Source organism: Momordica charantia, assembly GCF_013281855.1.
Source record: "Momordica charantia cultivar OHB3-1 chromosome 8 unlocalized genomic scaffold, Mcharantia_2.0 BLBB01000008.1, whole genome shotgun sequence".
Classification (NCBI taxonomy): domain Eukaryota; kingdom Viridiplantae; phylum Streptophyta; class Magnoliopsida; order Cucurbitales; family Cucurbitaceae; genus Momordica; species Momordica charantia.
In genome coordinates this window covers 26,591,105-26,613,868 of record NW_028275166.1, presented here as the reverse complement: position 1 = coordinate 26,613,868, position 22,764 = coordinate 26,591,105, and the positions used below count along the sequence as shown (strand labels likewise).

The following is a 22,764-nucleotide window of genomic DNA, read 5'->3' as shown; positions in this document are numbered from 1 at the left end:
TTGAAAATATAGGCTGTGATCTAACAAAGGTTTATGATATACATATGGATTACTTCTCTCATTGTCAATTGGTTTTGAAATGGAACCTCATGAATATTAATATGGTATAGAGTCCAAAATGGTCCAAAAATAAGATCCGGCCAAGATTTATGAACCAAAAGAGACATCATCTTGAGGACAAGTTAAGGATCCTACATCAAAAAGATAAGCGATCTAACAAATGTTTAAAATGTACAATTGATTTTGAGATAGAACTCCGTGAATATTAATACATTACGTTAAAAGTAGTCACATAATTAACAATATAGATAATAAAGGAAAGCCATGGATACCATAAATATAATGAACCCAAATTTATTCATACAATATATTTCAACAACCAAAGCCAAGTTGGTGTTGCTTTTTTTGTAGTTCATTTGTTGGAAAGGTAAGCATCAAGGCCTTTGCACACTTTAACTCCAAATTGGAGATAGTTATGTGGTGAAGGAACATCTTCATTTTTCTTCACAAATTCCATACACCATCTGACTGAGCTCATGCCACTGTTTCCACCATCTGTAACTTCAACTCTCACTTGGAAAACTTCAAAATCCTTTAACAAATCTCCTTCAACACATTCAAAAGTAATTGATTTGTTGGGCTCATCCACCATTAGCCTCGTCTTTACTTCAGCTGGGATACCTGTGTTTTGGCCGAAAACAAACCAATAATAAATCCAAGAGTTTCATATATATATATATATATTTTGTTTTCACTACTTCCTTTTAAGGTACAGGCTCGAAACCCAATAATGTGAACTATTAATATCAATTCAAGGAGAAAATTGCGTTGAAAGGGTGAGGTGTCTTAGCTATAATCTATCTCATATATATTAAATCTACAAAGGATCCCGTATAAAAAAGAAAATATATTTTATGAAGATTTATAATTGACATGAATTACTTCTCTCATTTGAGATTGACCCATGAATATTAATATGATCTCACAAAAATGGATCCGGCCAAAATTGATGAGTCAAAAACGTCACCATAAATCTAAGAGCTCTATTATTGACCCTTGTAGATCATGACTCTTTTGGCTCAAAGTTCTTCGTCGGTCGTTTGAACTTTAATAGTCTATCAATATTCATAGGTTACATGTATATGTATATAGTCTCTATAGCACGTATGTAGTCTCTATAGTGCGCAGGCATGTGTGTATATATATATATATATATGCTTGCTATAGAGACTAGAACAAATATTCAAAAGTTAGATATAACAAAATAGAATAAGCATGAAAGTTTAGAGTGCAGCAGGTTTACATGACGCTGCCATGAGTGAAACCATTTCCCTCCACAAACTCATAGCCCTTGAGGTTTTGAGGGAACAAATGAGCAAAACGATCCATTTTGTTCGCAAAATGGTCATAGAATTTTTGGCCACAAGACTTGAGCTGAACCTGCTCTGAGATCTTAGCAATCTGAGCCATATTTTCAAAAAGCTTATAATTAAGATCTGTTTATTCATGTCCTTATAAGGAAGGGAGGAGCCTTTTTTTATAGCCAAATGCAGCACAAGTAGTGGCTGTTGGGTTGATTCTCACACTTTATTCTTCTTCTTTCTTTTTCTTTTTTTATTACCTAAATCGATGTCGTGTGGCTTACGTTGTGATCTCTATAACTAAGACTCGTTGCATGTACTGAGCAATGCAGTGACCACTTGAACTGAACACTTCGTCATAGGTTATACACAAAAAGTAAAATAAATGTGTTGTTAATGGAAATATTCTGTGGGTAATGAGTGAAGTTTGTTTCAGCCGTTGAACCTAAGATTCGAGTCCCATTATTGCTCTGAATTTCTTGCTGTTTTAAATACTTTAGCTTTGATAAGTTGAATGGGAGATTATATATATTATAAATATTTAAGGGGGGAGATTAGAGAAATAAATGGCTTGGTTCGAAATGTTCTCATTTTCCATTTAGAAATTGTTTGTGTTTATCATTCATTTCTCATTTCTAAAAAACGTTTCTAAAATTTTGTAGAGACTTTGGACACAAAATGACCAAAAGTTTCATGTTTAATTTCCTGTGTCATCGTCAAGTTCTGAACTACTTATTGAGCCACCAAAAAGGAAGATGATCTCATGATCCCTCTCATTCAAATATGGTATCGATATATTCATGTACCCCTTCTGTTTACTCAGACGTTACAGTTGTACTAAAAATAATAATAATAAAATAAGATTTCTGGTAGTGTATGTGCTAGAATCATTGAGCTTAGCCATTAAACCAGAGTTATCTAAACAAAAGTTAAAAGTTGGGAAAAAAATTTTGAAAGCCAAATCCATATACCATAGTATACTTCTTTTTAGTTCAACAATAACATTTGTGCATGGTGGGGATTCGAGTCTCCGATCTAACCGATTGAGCTATATTTATATTGGCAAAATTACGTTTATATATCTTGGTTGCTAAGAATAATTTCTAAGAAAATTATCACAAACGCTAACCTAAGCATAAACATAACTTAATTGGTTCATTATGATATATATCTTCGACCAAAAGATTATGGGTTGTTACCTATCAAAAAAAATTATGGCAATCATCGAATGGGAATATAAAGAGCTATTTCATATTTGGGAATAATCTCTTTGAAAAGCCAACTACCATCGAGAAGAATGAGATTCAACTCAATAAACTAAGAAAAATATAATATCTTTATATATGATTATCTCAAACAATTCAAAAGCATTTGTGAAAGATTAGCATTTGCTAAAATATGCCCTATATTCAATCTCACGCAACAAGTCTTTTTTTTTTAAATGTTGTGGAATAATAATACGAGAGTAGAAAATCTCTTATGTGAATGCACTTTATTTTAAAATATTGTAATAGATGTCTCTACAGAAGACTTCTATATATTCTCTGTCATAGGTTAAAATTTTTACTTTTTATTAATAAATGTAATATTTTCCCAAAAAAAAAAAAAAACTATTCATTATTAAACTAAACTATTGAAAATGCGACCAGAAAAACTCCACATCGGCTAAATATATAAAAGAAGAAAACCATGAGTATATAAAGTGTAGAATAACATCTCTCTAAGGCCTTGATGTTTAAATTAAAATTTAACTTCCAAATCTGCTACCAAAACACATATCGTTTACATTATTTTTCAAAATAAGTAGATATTGAGAACGAATTGCTGGGGCGTGTAATATCCTCATCATCTCATAAAAATAAATAAATAAAAACCTACAATTACAAGAAGAATAGTCTAATTTGTTATATTAGAGGCTTTCCAAAAATGTCTCTCTAGCTTTTTTTTAAGAGAAATTGCAGCGGGTGACAAAAATCTTTTATGTATTTCAAAATATGTCACTATTTTTAAAATTTTAAAATATAACAAAAATTTTCACTTCTATGAGTATAGTATATAAGATACTCTTATCACTGGTATATTAGATGTATATCATATACATATTGTGCAGACACTCATATCAGTAGTATATCAGATGTATATCACATACATATATCAATAGTCATGTATATTACAGATATATATCATTTTGATAAAGTTGTCTGTTTAAAATTGGACCTCCGTTTTTTTTAAGTGCTATATTTGAAAAAACTTAATGTGTGGTTGTTATTTTTAAATTCTGTTTTTGTCATATTTACAACTACCCCTTTTCTAGATGAACAAAAGAGTTGATAAAGCTACATCTACGAGTGCTTTTGGCATAGTTAAAAGCACTTTTTTACATGGGACCAAAAGAGATTTCTCCTTTAACGTCATTGTTGTTAATTGGGGAGCAATACAAAAATAGTACTTTTCAAAAAAGTCTAAGAGTACACTTCAGTAAAAAGTACCTTAAAAATGTAAAACCAAACATCAAAGTGATAATTTACTATTAATTAAGCACATTATAATAAACCGCTTAGAATTAAAGTACTCTCGCAAAGCACATAGTCTCACTCAAGAAGTAAGTCGTGTCTCTTCTTCTAATTCTTCCTCTGCTTCAGGCGTGGGCAGAGTCTCTATGTCCACCCTATTCGATTTCTTGATTTCGTTTTTTAGAAAACAATCTCAAACGCCACATTAGGCGACACATCTAAGAACTTTGTCACACACTTTGATAACTTTCAATTACATACATTAAACAACACCCATTTTTCCCCAAACCCCACATTTTCCTTACATATAGAACATAACATTGCACATAATAATTTATTATTTGAGAACAAACCCAAGTAGAAACATAGCAAACTCAATTAGGTCACACACATACTTAGTAATTTATAGGGGTTTTGATTTAGTTCTTGTTATTGTAAAGGTAAGCATCAAGGCCTTTGGAGACTTTGACAGCCAAATCCATGTAGTTTTCTGGTGAAGGCACATTTTCATGTGCCTTTTCAAACTCAATGGTCCATTTTGCAAAGCCTCCCCCTTTGGCTAACCCTCCATGAATTGCTTCAAGTTTTGCTCTGAATAATTTGAAATGCTTTAACATGTCCCCTTCAACAACTTCATAGATTATGTATTTTTTCACATCATCCACAGCTCTCAACTTTATCTTCGCGGCTTCTGGACTCCCTATATTATAATGAACGGTAAATAGGTTTGTCATATTTGTAAATATATTCCAAGGAATAAGATTTTGTAAACATTGCGATTTTGTAGGAGTATGATGATCACTGGTGGACCTGACGTCTATCAAATATATATCGTTGATAGAAAAGTGATAAACCCGATAAATAGTGCTACTCCAAACTCACCCTAACACATATTTTTTCTTCAAAACAACGAGAAACAAGAAACGTTATCGAACGGGACTACTTTCTCGATAAATCCTGATAAATATAGTACTATATGTTTTCTTTGCTTAAAACACTCTTCACTCTTTCAAAAGTACTAGCTACTTCATCCCAGACTCACCCCAAACACATGTTTTTTCTTCAAAACAAACAAGATCAAATAAGAAACGTCGAACGGGACAGACGACTTTAAACCCTAATAATATATACACATAAATAGAGTGAGGAAAGAGCAAACAATACTAATAATCTCTCACCAAGATGGTATTGCCAATGCATAACACTTCCAGCAGAGAACTTTTCTCCTTCCACAAACTGAAAGCTCTTGAACTGCTCAGGAAACATATGGACCAAATCTCCCATGTGGTTTCTGAAGAACCCATAGAACTTCTCAGGAGGAGATTTCAGCTCAACCTTTGCCCAAATGCTATCACTGTGGCTCATTTTTTCTCTTTTTTTTCCTTTCTTTTGATGGTGTAAAAAACTTTAGCCTGAGAGAGGGATTTTATAGTGAATTTGGGTGAATATTTTGGGAATTATATATTTGTTTTGAGGATCTGCATTAAGAACTTAACAAGGATTTATAATATAAGTGGATTACTTCACTCATTGTCAAATGACTGTGACATAGAAACTCCATGAATATTAATACCGTATCAGAGTTCAAAATAACTCCGACAAACATCCGGTCCAAACATGGGATCCGATCAATATCGATAAACCAAAAAAGCTACGAACTTGAGAAAACATGTCAAGATCCCTCGTTGGAAAGAAAATGAGTCTTACAAAAAATTTTATAATAGGTATAGACTACTCTTCTTATTGTTAATTGACTTTGAAATAAAACGCATGAATATTGATATTTTGAACTAGCTATCCACTCAAATAATTTGTCTAACTTTTTTTTTCCCTTAAATTATCCTCTTTGTGGCAGTTCCATGTACACCCTTTTCCCCACTAACTATGCATTTAAATAATCCAGTTTTTAGGGTTGTTAATTATCCGTGACAGATCAGGCAAACTGTGTAAAATAATCTTATTTGCTTTTTCATGTGTTCTTGTTAAAGCTGGCTACCTAATTAGTATTATAAGCTTGGAATTGTTTAGGGTCATTTTGTACCGATTGAACCGAGAAAAATATAATTGTATTTGATAATTGTTTTTTATTTTGTTGTTCTTTACCGAAACATGTTTCGTAAATACTATTTTTCTTATATATTTTTTATTTTCTAAAATTTTAAATGAAAAGAAAATGTAAAAGTTTTATATGAAAATTGATTTTTCAAATTAAATGTTCAAATTTTGTATGTTATATTTATTTTTTGATATTTATTATAAGTTAAAATATTTTCAAATTAATACTTTTATCTATGTTTTGGGAAAAACTAGAAAACATGAACAGTAAACTTGATTTAGAGTATAAATGTTTTGATATTTATTATATTTTTTATGCTGGTGTTGGCAAGAATAAGAAATTTGTTAGAATAAATTATCAAACTAGATGAGGTCTTTGTGTAAATCTTCATCAATTTAATTTAATTGAAGCTTAAGAATATGCAAAATATATAGGATGTAGTCTAGCTACGAAATTAACCTAAATATAATAAATTCTCTTGTTTTTTCTTTTCCTTTTGCTTTCTTCTTTTTTTCATATTACTGTGTTCATCACCTTCTGTGGGGGTTTTTTGAAAAAACTGAAGGGTTTTTTAAACTTAATTGAAAAAAACAGGTGAGTTTTGAAAATTTTGGATATTTGGGATTTTGCGCCTTTCAAAAAGACGTGTTTGACTAGTTTTATACGAATGCGGAGACGCATTCAGCGCACTTTTTTTGGAACAGACTCCGTCAGTTTAAACTGACGGAGTTATTCAGGATGCGTCTCTCATCCGTCTTGGAAATTTAAGTGGATTCCCTGCGGCGGTTCGGAGGTTCCTTGGTTCCTTGCAAGGAACCTCCCTGCACAATTGGAGTTTTTTTTTTTTTCAAATTCAATATATTAAATATCTGTTTTACTCCCTCCTCATTTTTTCATTCTTCTTCTAACTCGGGTCTCTCATTCTTCCTCCTATTCTATCTTCATCATCACTCTCATTTTAATCCTACTTTTGTTTCCTTCCCTTTTTTCCTTCTATTTTTTGTTTCCTTCCTTACTTCCCTTCCATTTTATCTTCACCATCATCCTTAAATTGTTAATATTTTTATTGTTTATTGTTTATTTTTTAGTTTTATTATTAATTTTCTTTTGTTGTAGGAACCGTTCAAATTTAATAGAGATAGCAAACTTGGAGCAAGATTTTGTCTACAATACAGGTATCTTTAATTACTTTATTATATATATTTAAAATATTACTGAGATATGGAAATATTTTTTAATATGAATTTTAATTGAGGCATATTTTTGCACATTTTTGTTTTAGTAATTGAATTTAAAAAATGCATGTGTATTTTTTATGAGTTTGTGAGTTTATTTACTTTTTAAAAAAATTTATAAAATTTAAGCAAAATATTGAAAACTAAAAAAAAATATATATTTTTACTTTGGAGCATGTATATTTTGAAAAGACAAAAAAAATAAAGTCATATTGTTACAAAACTTTTTTTACATATTTTCTTTATGAATTTTGATGTTTGTATTTATGAAGTATATTTAATCCAAAATTAAAAAATTTAGATAAATTATGAAGTTTGAGTTTTGATTTTATTATAAAAATTTATTAATTATTAAGTTAATAAAAAGATGAAAGACATATGTTAATATAAAAGAATAAAATATTTTTTAAAAAAGTAGTCATCAAAATTTTGAACATTTATTAATATAAAATAATAAACTCTTAACCTAAAATACTCACAAAATAATATAAATATATAAAACAATTAATTCAAAAGAAAAAAAAAACGTAGTGATGTCCATTCAACGAAAATCGGCGACGTAAGATGAGATACGAGTGAAGTTGTTTAATACGAATATCGTAATTATGGTGTTTAATAAAAATTAGGATGAGATGTGAAGGGAAGTAAAAACAAAATAATAATAATAATAATAATAAAAACCGGATGCGTCTCTTAGAGAGACGCATCTAGTCGGTCCGTCAAGTCTCCTTACGCCGTCAAGGTCTCAAGACCTGACGCCTTCAAGGTCTCGTTATGCCGTTCCGTTACGCCGTCCGACGGAGCACTGAATGCGTCTCTTGAAGAGACGCATTCGTATAAAACTAATCAAATGCGTCTTTTCAACAGACGCAACACCCTAAAAACCTAAATATTTCAACCCCCACCCGTTTTTCTCAATTAAGTTCGAAAAGGTCTTTATTTTTTCAAAAAACCCCCTCTGTGGAGGTGGGAAAATTCAAGATCCTAATAATTCAAAATCTTTTTACAATCTTCATATGTCTGTTATTAGAATAGGAGAAGAATACTTACATTCAGGTTGATGAGGACCTCAAGATGGCTGGATATCCGAAAGGTCCCGATCGTAAATACAAGTCCATGGGTCGGTTCTTGGTATGCGTGTCCAAGTGAGAAAATACTCGGGGTGGCATCCTGCAGTACCGGTGGGCACCCGGTAAGTGAGAAAGAGCTAGTCTTGGTCTGGTAAGTGGCAAGACTCATCCCGATTGCCAAGTTTAGTCATTCTTTGTCCGGATCTCGATAGTAATCATCTCAACATTACCCAGTAAGGCCGTTTAGCCGGTTATCGACTAGTTTCTCGATAGGAATGGTCTTAAAGGCGTCCGATGGGTCCGATAAGCTAGTTTTGACATAGTTAAGCGGCAGGAATATCCCGGTAGTACCTGGTTGGCGTTTTAAGCTTATTCTGACCCCATTAAAGGTCGGAACTCATCGGTAAAGTCCTAGCTCATCGTAGGATCTCTATTGCTGACCACTATTGAAAACTTGATAGCTCATTATTTTTAAAAGAGAAAGTTTCTCTTTCTTAGTTGTCAAATAAAGGTAACCTAACCCGAGTGTTTTCTAAAATAACATGCTTAATTCAAATTTTCCTAATAACGGTGAAATTTTATTTTGTTTTGTTTGGCTTTGCTTTGCTAGTTTGTTAGAGAAATTAGGTATGGAATAAAATATGAGATAACTTTTGTTGTATTTTTATTGGCAGTATTGAGTAGTGGAGTTCCACTTTTTAATGGACTTTATCCACCACTATCATTTATTAAAAACTTCGATAGTTTGTCCATATTTGTGTATGAACATTCACTTTTGAGTGGAGTGTTTAATTTATTGGCATTTTGAAGCTATATGATGTATGAAACATTATTGATCAGAAATGGTAATAAAATTTTGTTGGAATTGATTGGTACAAATTTTAGTTGGAGACTTTGTTTGGCTTTTTGAGTATTAATGAAGATGGAATTTCTAATCATCTCGGTATTTAAGTTTTGGAATATGTTTCGATAATGTTTTCGTGTCTTATTTTTTGTTTTTGATTGCTCCTAACTTTTTAGAAACACATTTTATAATTAATTATTCAGGGTAAACATTTTGAATATTTAATCTAAAAAATTAATTTTCATATAAATATTTTACTTTTTAAATTTAAAATTGCATAGAACGAAAACAAAATAATTGTTATGAAATATATTTTTGAATTAAAAATAAATAAATAAATAAACTAGCCAATTTAAAAAAAAATCAAATTATTCAGGGTAAACATTTTGAATATTTAATCTAAAAAATTAATTTTCATATAAATATTTTACTTTTTAAATTTAAAATTGCATAGAACGAAAACAAAATCATTGTTATGAAATATATTTTTGAACTAAAAATAAATAAATAAATAAACTAGCCAATTTAAAAAAAATATATCAATAAGTTGGCGAGGAAGAAATAAAGAAGAAAGGAAGAAGGAAGAACAAAAAAATATATACTAGTGTCAATGTCATACCTTTGGTTCTAAATATTCAATTGTTTTCATGGGTTCGACATGTGAAGAGTGAATCAACATTTGCACCGTAGTACAAGAAAGAAAATCAATAAAATGTAAAAATTATCAACAAAATGTCACTTATATATATATATATATAATATATTAATTATTTTTAACTATTTAGCAGTGTAAAAATATTTATTTGTTAATTTAAATATTTTTTACAATTTTTTAATATTCCATGAGATCTCGAACCAATATGACAAAAAGACTAAAATACCCTCCTTTCAGTGTTCATTTGATAAATTAACCATAATATAATTTATGCAAATGAGTCTCTTTACTATTAATTAGATCCACAATAAAGAGAAGAGAACCTATGTTTTTCTTTTTTTAAGTATAACATGTGGGATAAGAGATTGAACTCACAACCTTGAACTATATTTGATGTAATATAAGAAGTTATTTAAGGGACTCAAAATTAAGTGAGAGTCTAATTTAAAAATTGTATTTCAAATTCTACGTTGAGTCGCTAAAGAATGCTAGGTACTAAAAGTTCTTTTTTAACTACAATCAAACCCAAATGTCTTGACAAATTTGTATGTAGTGAAACTAGTTCAACCAAACTAAAAAAGTCATGAATTCGAACGAAAATTCAAGATAGAGTTGATATTTGCACAATTGCATGGTTGATCAAAGAGAAGCACAATACATACATATATATACATATATATATGTGTGTGTGTGTGTGATACAAAAACAAACAAAACGTTGCAGCCAGACTCAGGCAGTACTCATATAATCATATTTCTCTCGTCAGAAATTGGAAGCAAAAAGAAGAAAAAGAAAGAAAAGAAATTATATTATATTATATTATATTATTACTAAAAGGCCTTGGCGAAATCCTTCATCAAGGCGCGATTGTCCTTGGCGAAATCCGAGAACTCATCCAGCGAAATGAATCCATCGCCATCCTTATCAATGGCGTCCATCATCGTCTTCGCGTCCTCAGTGCTCACTCCGAACCCCTTCAATGCGTCTCCCAGCTCCGTCGCCGATATCTTCCCGTCGCCGTTCGCGTCGAATCGCTTGAACACTCGCTCGCATTCCTCTGCGCTTACGCCGCTACTATCCGCCATTTCTGCGATCCAACAACTAATTAGGGCTTCCGAGTTAATTAATTACGGCTTTCCTTCTCCTTCTCCTTCTTTTCCCCCTCTTTTATACTCCCGATTTTGCCCTAATTTCTTGGAATCGCCCACACCTGGATTCCTCTCCTTCCATCTCGTCTTCTTCCCAATCGTTGCCCTCAACTGATTTTGCTTGACCAATGCGAGTTCTTCTTGATCCCGCAGAGTTTCTCGGATCCCCGATCAATTTTCCGAGTTCTTATATTATATTAAAATTTTTCATTAATCTAACCAAAACTGTATATCTGTTTAGAAATTCGGTACCTTTTATGTGCACATCTACTAACCATGGTATTATATATTTTTATTTTTATTGTATCATAAGAAAATTGATCGGTATTAGAAAATACCATTAATAGATGTATAACATCAACATGATAATTTTTAACCTACAATTTTTCAAAAATATATGATTTTTGGGTTAAAAACATGTGTCAAATACCACTTTTTAATGCAAGCTAAGATATAATATTTTAAAGTTAGAATTCTTTTTAAGTACAACAAGTAGAGTGGAGGGATTTGAATTTGATAGTCAAAGACCGGTGTCAATTATCACTAAACTAAGCTCGTTTTTAAAATTTAAAGAATTAAAAAAAATAAATATAAAATTTCAAAGACCAATATAAAATTTTATTCTTTTAATATATATATATTTTTAGTTAAATTAGAAACTTAGTCCTAAACTTTAAAAGTTTTCATTATATTTTTTAAAAATTTTTAAATTTTCTTTAATTTTTTATGTTAATAGCTTTTTTTAGTGGAGTGAAATACATATCTCGACTATTGAAGCTTATTTAATTATTATACTTTTATATATAATTATTAAGAGAAACATACGCTTCACTTCTATTAGTGTGCCTTAGCTATCTTGAGAGAGCAGGAGATTTAAATGAGTGACTTCCCATCTTTCAGAACTCACGACTTTTTGGTCGAAGATAGGTACCTTAATTCATTTATGCTCGATTCTCATCGGTTAATATGTATTGACAAAATACTTTATTCTCATATATTAAATTGAGATGAGTTGGCATGATAGTTTCACACAAGAACCATTACACTAATGTCAAAAAAAAAAAAGATTCAAAAAGAACAACCATTATACTTTTACCCAAATGTCCCAAATTTAATTTACCCTAATTATATTTGCTCATTAATTCATCGAACTAGTGGTTAAATTGTTGGGTGTGTTGTCCTAAACTCGTAGTTTGTAATTAATGTAAAAACAAATTTATATTCAATAAAGTTTTATTCAATCAATTTGTTGTTGAATTCATAGCAATGTATTGTCTAAATCCAATAAACTAAACATCCAAGGTTATTGTCATGTAATCGGGACAGTATATATACTGGGTATATATTTGATATACTCTCGATATACAAGTGGATAATATCCCGGGAATAACCTAAAGGGTCTATAGTATATGGATAAGGTTGGGTATCTTATCCTGGCAACACTATGGATACGACCCACTTTGTAAATGTTACAGACAACCCGATCCAGGTCGTTCGTGTGGAGACATACGAGTGGGGGTATCCTATACAATGAGTTTGTATAAGACCGGACCACGAAATAGTCAATCTTTAGATGTAACGTTTAACTAACAGATTCCTATTTTATAGGATGACCAAGCAACTCCCATGAGAGCTTGTCCTTTGATTTGTATGGGTGAGAGTGGCCCGAGTTGCCGACTCAATATTCCTACCATTTTGGGACGAGGCCAAGTGGGGAGCTAGGAACATAACTTCACGAGATGGAATTCACTCCTCCCCGACTTTTAGGGAGTAGATGAGTGTTCTCTTAAATGCTGACTCCAGGACTTGAATAAGGGACCCCACCCTCTCACTGGCCCGAGAGGGACTTCCGGTTATTGGTCGGACCATAACCGAGTTGTTCATTAGGGGAGCGTGATATTTAAGAAGCAAGATGTAACATGGGGTAAAACGATAATTTGACCCATTTGTGGTTACGAACATTCGTTAAGGATTAACTTGCCAATTAATGGTTGTATATCCGTGGACACGAAAATATTATGCAACTGTGGGTCTTTAGTGGAGTGACCCGTAGTTAACGAATGTTGATTAACTCAATCAATGAATTTGACCAATTAATCTTGTATCGTTGGAGCTTCTGATTTGTAGGTCCATTAGGTCCCCTTGCTAGCTCACAACGGGTAAAATGAAGATAAAGAATTATGAAATAATTTGAAATGTTCAAATTACTTAATTATTTATTTGACTTTTATATATCTATATATATTAATTAATTAATTAATAATTAATATTAACACTCCTCTGCTTAATTCCAGGGGGTGGGGGATAGTTATGATGTTGATGTGAGGAGTTACCCTACGTCATACAAGAAAGTTATGCAAAAACAGAACAATTTTGATCTTCCTCTCAAGTGTTGATTCTCTCTCAAGCTCTCTCTCTCAATCACCGTATTCCTTATCGGTTCCCACACAACCGGATCTTTGCCGGAGTCATAGCAAGGAAGGCCGTGGTGGTATTCGCTTGTAATAAACTAGAAGAAAGGTTCTTCAAATGTGAGTTTCTTTTCCCCTGCATTTTCCTATTTCAATTTTGTTTCGTGGGTTTTGTTTCTCAAAAATTCAAGAACAAAGATCCCTGTTTCCACTGCGGGATTTACGTCCTTTCATAAATCACACCGCCTTATCAACTTGAGCAAATTCAACTGTTAAAAGCATTAAAAAAAGAAAAAAAAATTATAAGCAACATTTCAATTTCCAATTTCCCACCCCATAATTATAATATTAAATTATTAAAAAAAACAAAAAAAAGTCAGGTTGTCTCAACCAAAATGTTTAATGTTTATAACCAAAACAATCAATTCCATTATCAGTAATAAGCTGAACTTGTCTTTCTTCCAATAAACAAGATAACGGTCGGTCCAAGCATAGCTGAAATCAGTCGATAAGCTGAGCTTGTCTTTGTTCTTATAAATAAGATAACTATCAATCCAAGCATAGCTCAACGATTTAATCAATAACCTTTTCTATAATGTATAGGCAAAGGTTTGAATCTCTACATCATAATTGCCACATGTTATATTCTAAAAAGAAGAAAATAGAACAACATAACTCGCCATGTCCACTCAGCAATAGATAGAATCAAAATCCGAGGGGCATGGTCGGGCAAGAAACCATCACGAGACTCAGCACATTACAGCAATAGAAGCCATATTATTGATGTTGTTTCATTACCATAAATGAATGAGACATAATCATTTCAAATACAATGGAAGATCCAAACAACAGAACCAACAACCCAACTTCACAAACAGCTAAACCTAATTGAGAGAAATTACAAAATCTGCCCAAAATTTGTGGAAATTAGGTCTTGGGTATTATACATACAGATCCTAGAGAGAGAAACAGGGACTTAGGACACAGTTTTGAAGATTGCATTAAGTACAGCTTCTTTGTTTGGCAAAGCAGGGATGGCCCCTCTCTCCATGACAGTCAATGCACCACAAGCATTGGCAAACAGAAGAGCATCTCTCAATTTGTCCTCTTTCTACAATGTTCAAAGACAGACACAAACTGTTATTTCATTTGCCATTCTTCTGACAAGACACAGTAATTTTTTTGAATAAATAAGGTTAAATTAAAATTTGATCCTTTTGAACCTTTGGGCTGTAATTTTTTTGAATGAATAGTTCCCTGTACTTTTAAAAAATTCTAATAGATCTATAAACTTTCACTTTTGTATCTAGTAAATTTTTATCTCTCAAACGAAACAAAAAAATGGATCATAAAAAACATTCTATTCTACACCATCAAATGCCTAAATTTGCCAAAATCATCTTGCTACATAACTTTTAAATAATACACCCAACATCCTATGTACGCAAGTTAATGTAGAGATTTATTAGACATAAAGTTAAAAGTTTAATGACCTATCAGAAATTTTTTAAAGTTCAAGTAATAGATAGACACAAGAGACAACATTACAGTCGAAAAATAAAACTTCTATCAATATTAGAACGGTTTAAAATACAAAGAGTAATAAACAAAGATTAAACACACCTATATGCTATACCATATTTGTACAAATAGAATATCTTCTCAATATTTTCTCTCTTGTTGCATACTAAAGTTCAGGATTGCAGCTCTATGCATTGCATGGTTAAGAATATCTAAATGAGGTAAAATATAGCTTATCTTAGGATTGCAGCTCTATGCATCTCATTGTTAAGAATATCTAAATGAGGTAAAATATAGCTTATCTTAGTTTAGTGATAGTTTAAAAGAACCTCAAATCTAGCCTGGAGGTTGTACCATATATATAAATCCTCGAGTTCATATTTCAAAATGAAGTTTTGACATCCCCACTAGTATCATAGCAGAAGACCACGTATCTAAACTCTTATATTGTCATTTCTTTCCGAATTAACATTACTAGCCACTTTTCAAGTTTAATGACAATTTAACACTTGTCAAGTTAAAAGAAGGCGCCCCAAAAGCACCTTCAGCCTTTTAAAACATTGGGAGGAAGTTCGCTAAAGGACTAAAAAGGCAATTAAGAGGTGTTCAGTACTCCTCAAAATATGCACAGTTTTTCAATTCTGAAAAGGTACCTGAAGCAAAGAGAGGTCGGTGGCTAGCTGTGATAATATGCCAGCAACAAAGGCATCCCCTGCACCAGTGGTGTCAACTGCATCCACCTTTAGACCCTTCACTCTTCCACTGAATTCCTGCATAACATGCATCACATGCATTTTCAATTAAAGTATTTGTTCGGGCCTGTGCCTGAAATCTCGTCTTTCCTAGTACAATCTGATAGAAATGCTTTTAGGATAGAATTCAGAATATTATAAGGGTATTAAGAGTATATTAGTAATTAGTTGTTGTCAGGGAGATTTGTTATAAATAGAGTAAGCAGGAAAGGATTGAGGAAGACAATTGTTTAGTGTAGTTTAGGCTTGAGTTAGATTACTCAAGAGAGGGAAGAGTCCAAGTACCATGAATTACTAAGTAGTTATTGTAGTTCTTCTATCTTTTATCTTTCAATATATTTCTAGTTGTTTGGGATCCATCACAATCCTCGATATCAAATCTACATTTTCAAATATATAAAAATGTTACATATTAAAGGATTGAGTTTAGATTGGTAATCTAAAGAGTTCTTGGTAAAATCTTATGCATGTAATTTGGATGAGATCTAGACCCAAATATGATCAATTACTAACTACTTCGATGATTAGATATTAAAGTAATGAAATAATTAGTAGGTGTCAAGAATAGTGTAAAGGCAGACTGTATATGGCAAATTTCTGCAACAGGATAAAGGAAACCGATTGAGAAACTTGCATGGGACTGGGTATTCACTCACTTTTTTCTGCTAATGTGCAGTGGTGAGGAGCCATCTCATTTTGAATCTCAAGATGTTTAATATTTAAATATGTCATGATGATAAATTTAGGACAACAGGTTTAGCTCCTCATTCCCACACATTGTTCGCTTTGAACTAGTCCTCTTAGATTTACATTTGTACCTTATCCAAAATGTCTCATGTTAATGAGGATAGTATACTTTTAAATAAACCAATGGTTTGCCTCATTCCTAGTCCCAACTAATGTGCGATTTTGGCAATATCCTAACAATCTTCCCCTAGAAAAAGGTTGTTAGAGATAGCATTAGGATAAGTGTTAGAAATATGATTAGGATACTAAGGATATTGATGACGTGACTTTGTCCCCTGAGGTTCACCAATCTTTTATTTGGTATAGGAGTCTTTTATTTGGTATAGGAGGATTTTATCTTACATGGCTAAGTCTTGGACATGACTCTTGTACTCACTTGTTAGAAAAACAGGTCCGACTTCATATCTCTCCATATTGGTAGGATCTTGTCTACTTCGAATCCACCCCATATATTTTCTATAAACTCTACCTAAAGGCCTTCAATAAATATCAGTTTTGGTAGTCAATAACCAAATTAAACTGCCATGACAAAAACAGTATGACGTGCAACATCAGAACATATTTTTAAGCTTGGCTATTTAGTCCTTGGTTTTTTTATTATCATTATTTTTTTTTTTTTTTTGGAATACATAGTTTGAGATTCTTACCTTGGTATAATATCTACAACCACCAGGACCTTCAGTGACCAGAAGTAATTTAAGATTTGGATGAAACAGTTTACGAACAACAGCATCATCAAATGGATCTTCTCCTCTTGTCAGAAATTTAATCTCTTCTTCACTTATCTGCAAATGTACATTACAGTACATATGTCAGCTTTCCCTTAATTTTCTTTTTTAAATTTGATAATTGATATTTGATTTATGTATTCAGATTGACCAGACAGGCTATGCCTACATATCTACATTTCATTAATAGGTTATCCGGATGATTTCATGGCAAAAAAGGAACAAATGAAAACTACCTTAATAATATCTGCGATATCCCATATGCTTAGAATTCCTTCTATGGCACTGTCTGCAGAAGGCCACAGTGGAAGCCTCAGGTTAGGATCATAGGAAAGAACTGCACCAGCATCTTTTGCAGCTTTTGCTGCAGCAATGTGAGCCGACTTGCATGGTTCAGTAATAAGACTTATAGAACCATAATGAAAGATCTTCGCCTGTGAAATAAGATCAAATATAAGCTCAGTGACAACCCCCCCAAGGGAGGAATAAAAGATTAAATATGGATAATCTATCGGCTTAAATTTTTAGATTTAGTAGTTTGACATAGTATAGAGCAAAATGACTTGTATTTTTCTAGAACAAGAAATAACTTTTCATTGATATATGAAAAGGAGAAAAAGTTCAAGGATACAAACTCCCAAAGGAGTGAGAGAAAATGACCTTATTCTAACCCTCTTCTTAAATTTTTGGATTTAGTGGTAGATTAAGATATTGAACTTTGAATTTTAAATAAACTATAATTACTCTTATATGATCAACCAACATGGATTGGCCTAAAGGTCATCAAGGCAAGCGAAAAAAGTAAAGAGCTTAGAGAAAATAGTTCAAATCAAAGTATGGCAACCACTTACCTAAGATTAATATCCTACAAATTTTGTCTATAACCTAATATATTATGTTTTAGAGTCACACGGTTGTCTAGTAAGGTTAATATAGATGTGCACAAGCACATGCTAGTCTGGACACTTACGGATAAAATAATAAAACAAACTCTTCTATAATCGTTGCAAACTATTGCATTTTCTTATTTGCTATCTAAAATTTACTTCGTAAATCATTCTTACCTTCCTGATCAAATCATAATTGAGTTCAGATTCTTGAAGTAACATGTCAGCACTAGGGTTGCGGTAAAACATGAACTCGCGTTCCCCATCATTTCGCAGAGTAACAAATGCTAAAGCCGTTCGTGCCCCAGGATCAAACAGCATCCCTTCATTTCTCACATTGTTTTCCTTCAATATATCAGCAAGCATGTAACCAAATTCATCTGCACCAACCTGTGAATGTTGTTAAGAAAACCTTAAGAAACTCTCCATGGGAAAAAGTATCTTCCTTTCATTATTTCATTATCTTCTCTAACTGTAGAAGTACCATATGGCAACAAGTGTGATTCAATATGAAAAACTAAGATCTGACCAAATAAATTAGTGGAAGCAAAATGTTAAAAGGCTTGATTCCTCCTCCAAAAATAAGTGTACCTTCTATTTACACAGAAGTAAACAAGTTTTCACCAATGAAAGAGGTCTGAATAATAACCACTGACTAGGTTAGAGGAATGGGTTCAAGCCATTTCTTTGGCAAACAAATGTTGTACTTGCATGGCTAACCAGTTGTCCCATAAGATCGAGGTGTACTCGTCTAAACACCATTGAGAATATTTATTTTAATAAACCACAGATTATAATTTAACGGTTTGTATATATTTATTGCAGATAAAAAACCCATAGCAACATTTATTATATTACCTTGCCTATAAAAGCAGATGAGCCACCAAGACGAGATATGCCAACAGCAACATTAGCAGGAGCACCACCTGGAGCCTTTTTGAATGCAGGTGCCTCAGCTAAAGATAGTCCACTAGTAGTAGGGACAAAATCAATCAACATTTCTCCAAAACAAACTACAAGAGATGAATCATTTGACTCCGCAAAAACACCATCTCCAGAAAACGCTTTCACTGAGAGTAAGAAATAGAAGGTTTCAGCTCACACAATGATAAATTGTCACCAAATTAACAAACGTAAGCGGATAGGTTATTAAAAATTTAATCTCTTTAACATATTCTCAAGACTCAAAGACTTTCCACATTTGTGAGCTCATAAATTAGCAGAAAAATCTAATAAATTGAAAATAATGTTAAATGGAGAGAAAATAATTGGTAGATGTTTGATCAAATTTCACTTGGTTTTTTATCTTCAAAGTTACAAAAACGAACTTCAATCTCATTTTCTCCATTACACCAATTCTTAACACTCCTCCCATATCTTTTACCTGCGAACTCACTTCTATCACATGGGCCAAATGAACACGAAGAAAATTCCCATATAAAAATAACTAAAACAGGATTTAAACATAAAATTTCTGCTCCAATAACATACTAAATTCTCACTAATTTACTAAACAAAAACTAACACTAGACACAAGCTTAGTTTGATACATCATCTAAAAAGGACAAAAACAGAGAAGTCATTACAGATCAAATTCAACACTCAATTACAGAGGAGTCTGTCTACCTTGCACCCTCAACCGAGATTCTGAAACTACACGAGTTCTCAAAGACCCAAATGACGATTTCACCGCCCATTGCCTGTTTGTGAACAATTCATGAGTAACATTAGGAACGCCATGGAAGCAGAATGCTGCTGAATGAAGGGCCATCATCGACCCAAACCAGACCAAAACAACCTCGACCCACCGTGAGAACTAACACTAAGAAGTAAAACACTGAATCAGTGAAACTTCAAACGCAATAATTCCCGGTTAAGGGGTTCAAGAGAGCAATTGGGGGGTCCAGAAGAAGCTGGACACGAAATGGGTCAGTGGGAAAACTGAAGAATTGGTGAAAATGAGCTTCAGAGTGAGGAAGAAGGAGTTGCAGAGAGGCAATGGCGTTGGAAAAGTGGGAGTGTTTAGCGGAAAAAGCGATGGGGAAATTCGCGTAGTTTATCGTTTGCCAAGTGCCATTAACTTTTTGGACGGCAGAATAAAGCTTTGTTTGAGGTGGAAAAAAAAACCTGACGCTTATTTTGTCGTTAATTTATGATTAAAATACATCTCTTACATTTGAGGTTTTAATTTTAAATATTTGAATTTAATCACTATATTTTTAGTTTGAAAATAATTTTATATAATTTGACAAGATAATAGCAATAATTTTCACGTAAGAAAAAGCACTATGTTTCTAAAATTTAAAGACAGAGTAGACTGAAGAAAAGTTAACCAATAAACTAATTGTCGGGACTAATTTATTGGGAGCGCATTTACTAATTTTTGGACATTTGAAATTCATTCATTAATAAATAAATAATGGAGAGGAATAAAATTGTATTGTAATCTTACAACGTACTAGAACGCCCTTGTTGACCATCCTTTATTCCGACAGTATCTAGGATTCCTCGAACAATGCGATATCTCCCGGGTAAATCCTTAACCATTCCCTCTCTTACTAAGACTACATAATGCTCTTGTAAATTATGGTCAATACTAAGTATACAAGCAGTGATTTCAAATCTCGAGATTAAGCATTTATTATCATAAATTGGAATAAGAATCAATCAATTTGATGTTATCTATTGTAGCATTCTATAATTAGAAACTTACATTCTTTACTAAAAGTAGATGGAATCAAAATAGGAATGAGATATATAACAATTACTAAAATATTTTTTCTTATTTTTTTAATTAATTATAGTTAACCAAAAAAGTGTGCTAATATTTATTTTAGTTAAAATAATGATAAAATTTTATTTATTTTTATTATTATTTCATTGATAGTAAATATTTTGTATTATCACTATTTATTTATTATTAATAAATAATAATTAGTATAATATCCCAAAAAAATAATAATTAGTATGGATTACATCAACTACAAAATGGTAATATAATTTTTATTAGAACAATATAAAATATTAATAAATTTTATTGTTATAATATTTAATAATAATTATATTTTAACAATTTTATTGATATTTGCCCATTAATAAATTATATATAATTTATAATGGATTATAATAAAATCACATTAATTAATGAAAGTTGTATACTTTTCTGTTAGAAGAAAAAATATCAATGGTTAAAATAAACAAAGAAACAGTAAAATTGAAAAGCAAGTAATTAAAAATTATGAGTTTTGTTTATAGATTAAAGAAAATTGGTAAAAGTTGTAATTAATTATTGAAAAATATGTAGGCCCAGTAAATAAATAATGAGAATGAAATTAACGAGATTTTATGACCTAATTTGGAGGATGATTCACAAATTTGATTTCATTCATAACTTTCTTCTAGTTATTTCGTGTTTTTTTTTTCAAGAAGTAACATGGATCAAAATATAATAGGGATCGCCTCTCTTATTGTTGTGGAGGCGGCTTTCGGGGAGGATCCTTCTTCTCCGCTGGTTTCTGTGATGATGGATGGTGGTCGGGCGTCGAGTATCTCCCTGTTGGATGTTGATAGTGGTGTAGCTGACAAAATCAAAGGCAACATTGTTATGTATGGTCCGTGGCTACGTTATTTTGGCGTTTTGAAGAGTTATCAGGCACATAATTGGAGAGGGCTGCATGTGATCTCTTGGGATGACTCTTCATCTTCATTGCATATTGATTAAAAGAACGTTCATGGTCCAAGGGCAAAGAAGATGGAGTAGAAGGTAGGCGATGGCGGAGGTGCAGCAATGATCGGTTTAAACACTATTTTGGAATCTGGTGAGGCTATTAGCCTTAATTGTATAAAAATTTGTGACCAGCGTGATTTGGGTAATTTGTCTAATCCTTTCTTACCTATTGCAGTGGATAAGAAGGCAACTTTTGAGGGGTGTCATAATTGACAACATACCTCCACTAATTAAGGATTCTCTCCTAAAATCATTGAATGAGATTAAGGATGTTGTGATTTTGGAGAAGGTGTTTAGTGGGTTAGATTTTGTTAATATTCCGAGACCTTTGAATAGGCAAGTTGTTTTATTAGCCAAGTGTTTCATTTTGTCTGTTGGGACAATGTTTTATTGTGATGGTGATGCGCGGTCACCATTCTTCTGCCTTATTGGTTTTGTTTATTTTTATGCCACGTTTCTTTGTAAAAAAGAACATACAAATTTGTATTTTAATTTATTTATTAATAAAAAAAATTGTCTATAGACTTTTCAAATTGTGTCAGATACATATTTAGACTTTCAATTATGTGTCTAAAAGGTCTCTGAAAATTATAATTTATGTTTAATGAGTCCTTGATATATTGATACTTTTTAAAAATTTATTGACCTATTAGATACAAAATTTAAAGCCCGAGGTTCTATCCAACGCTTCTAAAAATTTAAAGAATTAGACACATTTGTTAAAAGTGAGTTGGATATATATAGTTAACTTACAAATTTACTGTAAAATTCAATGTTATTTTTTTTAAACAAATTATGATACATTAATGAATTAACAAAAGAAAAACAAACTTATACAATGTTATGATGACATGCTTTGCTTGTTTGAAGAAAAAAAAAGAGATAACGTGTTGGATGAACTATTTTGGAAACTTATTTTCATAAATGTAAAAAGTTTACAAATTTTACGGTTTTAGATTTCTTGATTTAAAACTTTTTCCACGTACCAAATTTGCCAATATTTATATTTATTATAATTAGTCTTTTATTTAAATGCAAAAGATTAATATTCCAAATTTGATTTTGTAAACATTAAATTATTGTGGGACCTAAATCAATCATTCTCAGAA

General features: G+C 31.8%; 4 protein-coding genes across 4 annotated transcripts; all 4 read right to left on the bottom strand.

The window, feature by feature from the left end:
• Nucleotides 1-255: 255 nt before the first annotated feature.
• LOC111013289 (kirola) lies at nt 256-1,495 on the bottom strand. The gene is made up of 2 exons (XM_022287718.2): nt 1,301-1,495; nt 256-719 (listed from the first exon to the last, which is right to left on the bottom strand). Exons 1-2 carry the CDS (start codon nt 1,468-1,470, stop codon nt 413-415), a joined length of 477 nt encoding a protein of 158 aa, XP_022143410.1. The 5' UTR covers nt 1,471-1,495; the 3' UTR covers nt 256-412.
• Nucleotides 1,496-3,860: 2,365 nt separating this feature from the next.
• On the bottom strand, nt 3,861-5,284 carry LOC111013294 (MLP-like protein 34). Its single transcript, XM_022287722.2, has 2 exons — nt 5,053-5,284; nt 3,861-4,574 (listed from the first exon to the last, which is right to left on the bottom strand). Exons 1-2 carry the CDS (start codon nt 5,237-5,239, stop codon nt 4,294-4,296), a joined length of 468 nt encoding a protein of 155 aa, XP_022143414.1. The 5' UTR covers nt 5,240-5,284; the 3' UTR covers nt 3,861-4,293.
• Nucleotides 5,285-10,322: 5,038 nt separating this feature from the next.
• Nucleotides 10,323-11,110, bottom strand: LOC111013292 (polcalcin Bra n 2-like). The gene has a single exon (XM_022287720.2). It carries the CDS (start codon nt 10,817-10,819, stop codon nt 10,565-10,567), a length of 255 nt encoding a protein of 84 aa, XP_022143412.1. The 5' UTR covers nt 10,820-11,110; the 3' UTR covers nt 10,323-10,564.
• Nucleotides 11,111-14,050: 2,940 nt separating this feature from the next.
• LOC111013308 (putative fructokinase-6, chloroplastic) lies at nt 14,051-20,010 on the bottom strand. The gene is made up of 7 exons (XM_022287739.2): nt 19,555-20,010; nt 18,787-18,998; nt 18,106-18,318; nt 17,278-17,475; nt 16,961-17,098; nt 15,468-15,584; nt 14,051-14,404 (listed from the first exon to the last, which is right to left on the bottom strand). The coding sequence occupies exons 1-7, from the start codon at nt 19,700-19,702 to the stop codon at nt 14,270-14,272; spliced, it is 1,161 nt and encodes a 386-aa protein (XP_022143431.1). The 5' UTR covers nt 19,703-20,010; the 3' UTR covers nt 14,051-14,269.
• Nucleotides 20,011-22,764: the final 2,754 nt, after the last annotated feature.

Excerpts from the sequence above, each read along its gene's own strand:
- LOC111013308 (XM_022287739.2), bottom strand. The coding sequence starts at position 19,702 with ATGATGGCCCTTCATTCAGCAGCATTCTGCTTCCATGGCGTTCCTAAT. Across the intron at positions 17,099-17,277 it reads ATATCGCAGATATTATTAAG|ATAAGTGAAGAAGAGATTAA; the intron begins GTAGTTTTCATT and ends GTACATTTGCAG. Across the intron at positions 15,585-16,960 it reads GTTGTAGATATTATACCAAG|GAATTCAGTGGAAGAGTGAA; the intron begins GTAAGAATCTCA and ends CATGTTATGCAG.
- LOC111013292 (XM_022287720.2), bottom strand. The coding sequence starts at position 10,819 with ATGGCGGATAGTAGCGGCGTAAGCGCAGAGGAATGCGAGCGAGTGTTC.
- LOC111013294 (XM_022287722.2), bottom strand. The coding sequence starts at position 5,239 with ATGAGCCACAGTGATAGCATTTGGGCAAAGGTTGAGCTGAAATCTCCT. Across the intron at positions 4,575-5,052 it reads GCATTGGCAATACCATCTTG|GGAGTCCAGAAGCCGCGAAG; the intron begins GTGAGAGATTAT and ends ATTATAATATAG.
- LOC111013289 (XM_022287718.2), bottom strand. The coding sequence starts at position 1,470 with ATGGCTCAGATTGCTAAGATCTCAGAGCAGGTTCAGCTCAAGTCTTGT. Across the intron at positions 720-1,300 it reads ACTCATGGCAGCGTCATGTA|TTGGATTTATTATTGGTTTG; the intron begins AACCTGCTGCAC and ends TATATGAAACTC.